At 39.7% G+C, this 3,117-nt stretch overlaps 1 protein-coding gene across 1 annotated transcript; it reads left to right on the top strand.

Moving 5' to 3' along the window:
- Positions 1-1,410: 1,410 nt before the first annotated feature.
- On the top strand, positions 1,411-2,910 carry LOC135628363 (polygalacturonase-like). Its single transcript, XM_065134986.1, has 4 exons — positions 1,411-1,479; positions 1,892-1,977; positions 2,093-2,597; positions 2,677-2,910. The coding sequence occupies exons 1-4, from the start codon at positions 1,411-1,413 to the stop codon at positions 2,908-2,910; spliced, it is 894 nt and encodes a 297-aa protein (XP_064991058.1).
- Positions 2,911-3,117: the final 207 nt, after the last annotated feature.

Here is a 3,117-nt window from a genome sequence, read left to right as displayed (position 1 = left end):
CGGGAACTCCACGAGAATTCAAATTTGGAGCCCAAATTTGAATCCTCTTGAGGCTTATAAATACCCCTCAAATCTCAGCTGAGATTACAACTTTTTGAGCAGCAAGTGTTTGAGAGAAAGGCCCTAGAAAAGTCTTAGATAGTCTTGCTTTCGATTTGCTAGTGTTCACCTCATTCCTTCTCGAAAATCTGTAAGAGAGTGAACCGCTTGTAAAGAGTTGTAAGAGGGGTATTTACCCTTCCATTTCAAGAGATTTGCTAGTGGAAGGTGGGAGCCTCAACTAAGAGGGGCCTCGCAAGTGGATGTAGGTCATTTGACCGAACCACTGTAAAATCGGCGTAATCTCTGGTTTGCATTTACTTATTGTCATTTATATTACTGCAAACCATTTGCACTTTAATGCTATACTGCTTTGTCTCCATCTTACGTATCTCTTCAAGTTAAAACGCAATCGAAACGGTTTTAAACGAAAACGTTGCTTTTATCGAACGAAGTTTCCGAAAAGTGTTTAAATCGTGAAAAGTTTATCGCACTTCACCGCTGCACTAATTCACCCCCCTCTCTTAGTGCCGCTCCGATCCTAACAGTTCCAACTTTATGTTCTCTGGAATGTGAGCTTCTAAGATAACATATAAAACATATCAAATTAGACATCAATTCAATCCACTATTCCATTTGTCCCTACTGGTTTAAATTTTAACCTAACGGACATTTCATCGCTGTCTACCGGTTGTTGCTATTTATCTAAATTCAATCAAACCCATAACCTTATTAGCTAAATTCTCTTTTTTTATACTTTAAATGTATTCAAATTAAATTTCATCATCTGATGTCTAAATGTATATCATACAAAAATTCGAAACACAAACCAAAAACTTAATAAGTAGATTGTGGTGCTCTTCTCTTAATTCATCATTTCATATACATAAATATTTCGGACACACTGACATCATACATAGTTCATTTTCAATTTGCATATAGCATAAAAATTAAAGTCTTCGGTTATTCAGCACCCCAACATCGCTCGCAAAGTTCACAAATTGTGGAGTTAACACCTTCCAATGGAAGAGGTTGTTTCCAAATGAATATAGGCCACGAATAGACTTCCGAAATGGCAAACCAGTAATCATACGTATCCTTCTCAACCACAAACATATATAAATAGCAAGTGATTGTTACCTTGGTTGTCAAAAATTGCTTAAACCATATGTACTTGTTGATTACATGGGAAGAATCCTCTTGCATGCCCTCACTATAAATGATTTCTTAATTCAAACTATTGACATGCACACACAAGCGCTGATTCAGAGAACACATCGATCGAGGAGAAGACTTTTGATAATGGGATTAGAATTAAGTATTATTGTGATTGGCTTGCTATTCTTCATCTTAAGTGGTGCGAGGGTAGCCATGGCTGACGGTGTTTACAATGTGAAGGATTATGGAGCAGCAGGAGATGGCAAAACCGATAACACAAAGGTAGCTTTTCATGTTTAGTATAGGTTTTCACTACAACCAATAGTTTTTGTCGTAGTTCCTATGAATTTAAAAATCTTCATGAACTTGAATTACAAAAAGTTTTAGCGGGACGGAGGAGAAACATAAGAAACTTCTTGTATTTTCTTCATGACATCTCCATACTTACGGTTGTAACAATTATGGACATGGTAGGCTTTTGAAACGGCATGGAGTGCGGCATGCGCGGTACAAGGGAAGGCAACGATAGTGATCCCAGAGGGAGCATACCTGCTCGGTCCAACAATCTTCAAAGGGCCATGCAAAGGCATAATGGTGATGCAAGTGAAAGGGCAGCTACTGGCATCCACCCATCTCGAAGCTTACAATCAATATTGGCTCCATTTCCAGTACATTAATGGATTGGTTATCTCAGGTGGTGGAAGATTCAACGGACAAGGAGCTTCTGCATGGCCTTACAACCAATGCAAAAAGACAAATGATTGCAAACCCTTACCCATGGTATGGTAGCCATGTCTTCCTTGCTCTAACCATGCAGATATTAACACTACTTCGTTCTTACTTTGAATTGCACTGACAATCGTTACAATGCTACCGTATAGAACTTGGTGTTCAGTTTCGTCACGAACGCAACCATCAAAAGCATTTCTTCTATCGACAGCAAGTTCTTCCACATTCATGTCTTTGAATCAAGAAACATTATCTTTGATTCCATCAAGATCAGTGCTCCTCAAGATAGCCCCAACACTGATGGCATTCACATCGCCGAGTCGACCAATATCCAGGTTGCCAATTCAGTCATCGGCACCGGTGATGACTGCATCTCCATCGGCCCGGGCTGCACCAATCTGACCATCTTTAAGGTGTTATGCGGCCCAGGCCATGGCATCAGCGTCGGTAGTCTCGGCAGAAATGCTGGTGAGAAAGATGTAATCGGGCTGAACGTGAGTAATTGCAATCTTACCGGTACAACAAATGGATTGAGGATCAAGACATTGCAATCTTCTCCATCTAGGTTGAAGGCCACTGATTTCGTCTTTGAACACATCATCATGAATAATGTCTATAACCCCATCATCATAAATCAGAATTATTGCCCATCAGATAACTGTCCCAAAAAGGTATGCCTCATTGCTTCTACTACAGCTAAATATATCATCATAGTCTTGAAATTTGAGCATCCTTCCTCTCTCCATGTAGGATCCTTCTCTAGTTAAGATCAAGAATATCAAGTACAGAAATATCGTGGGGACCTTTCTCTCGCCAATAGCTTATAATCTAGTGTGCAGCGAGGTTGCTCCATGTGAGGGCGTGGAGCTCAGTGACATCAGCTTGAAGTACAACGGCAACGAAAAGCAACCCAAAAATGCTTCTATTTGTGTTCATGTCTATGGTAGCTCCAATGGCAACGTGAAACCTGACCCGTGCATCTGATTTCGCATTATGGGGTTGTGAGGCAAAAGTGATGAACTGTTCCACACAAGAGTTCCTATCCCTACTTTTTTCTGCTTTCTCTTTGTTACATTGAGTATATGCCTTGTATCATAAACAAAAAAAGAAATAAAGAAATTGTCCACATGCAAAATGACATCCCATGTTTATAACATGGATGTCTCATGTTAGTTTCATATTTTTCTGAAA

This window comes from Musa acuminata, chromosome BXJ3-1, assembly GCF_036884655.1.
Source record: "Musa acuminata AAA Group cultivar baxijiao chromosome BXJ3-1, Cavendish_Baxijiao_AAA, whole genome shotgun sequence".
Lineage (NCBI taxonomy): Eukaryota > Viridiplantae > Streptophyta > Magnoliopsida > Zingiberales > Musaceae > Musa > Musa acuminata.
The sequence above is the reverse complement of the archived record's forward strand: the minus strand, read 5'-3'. Positions and strand labels throughout refer to the sequence as shown.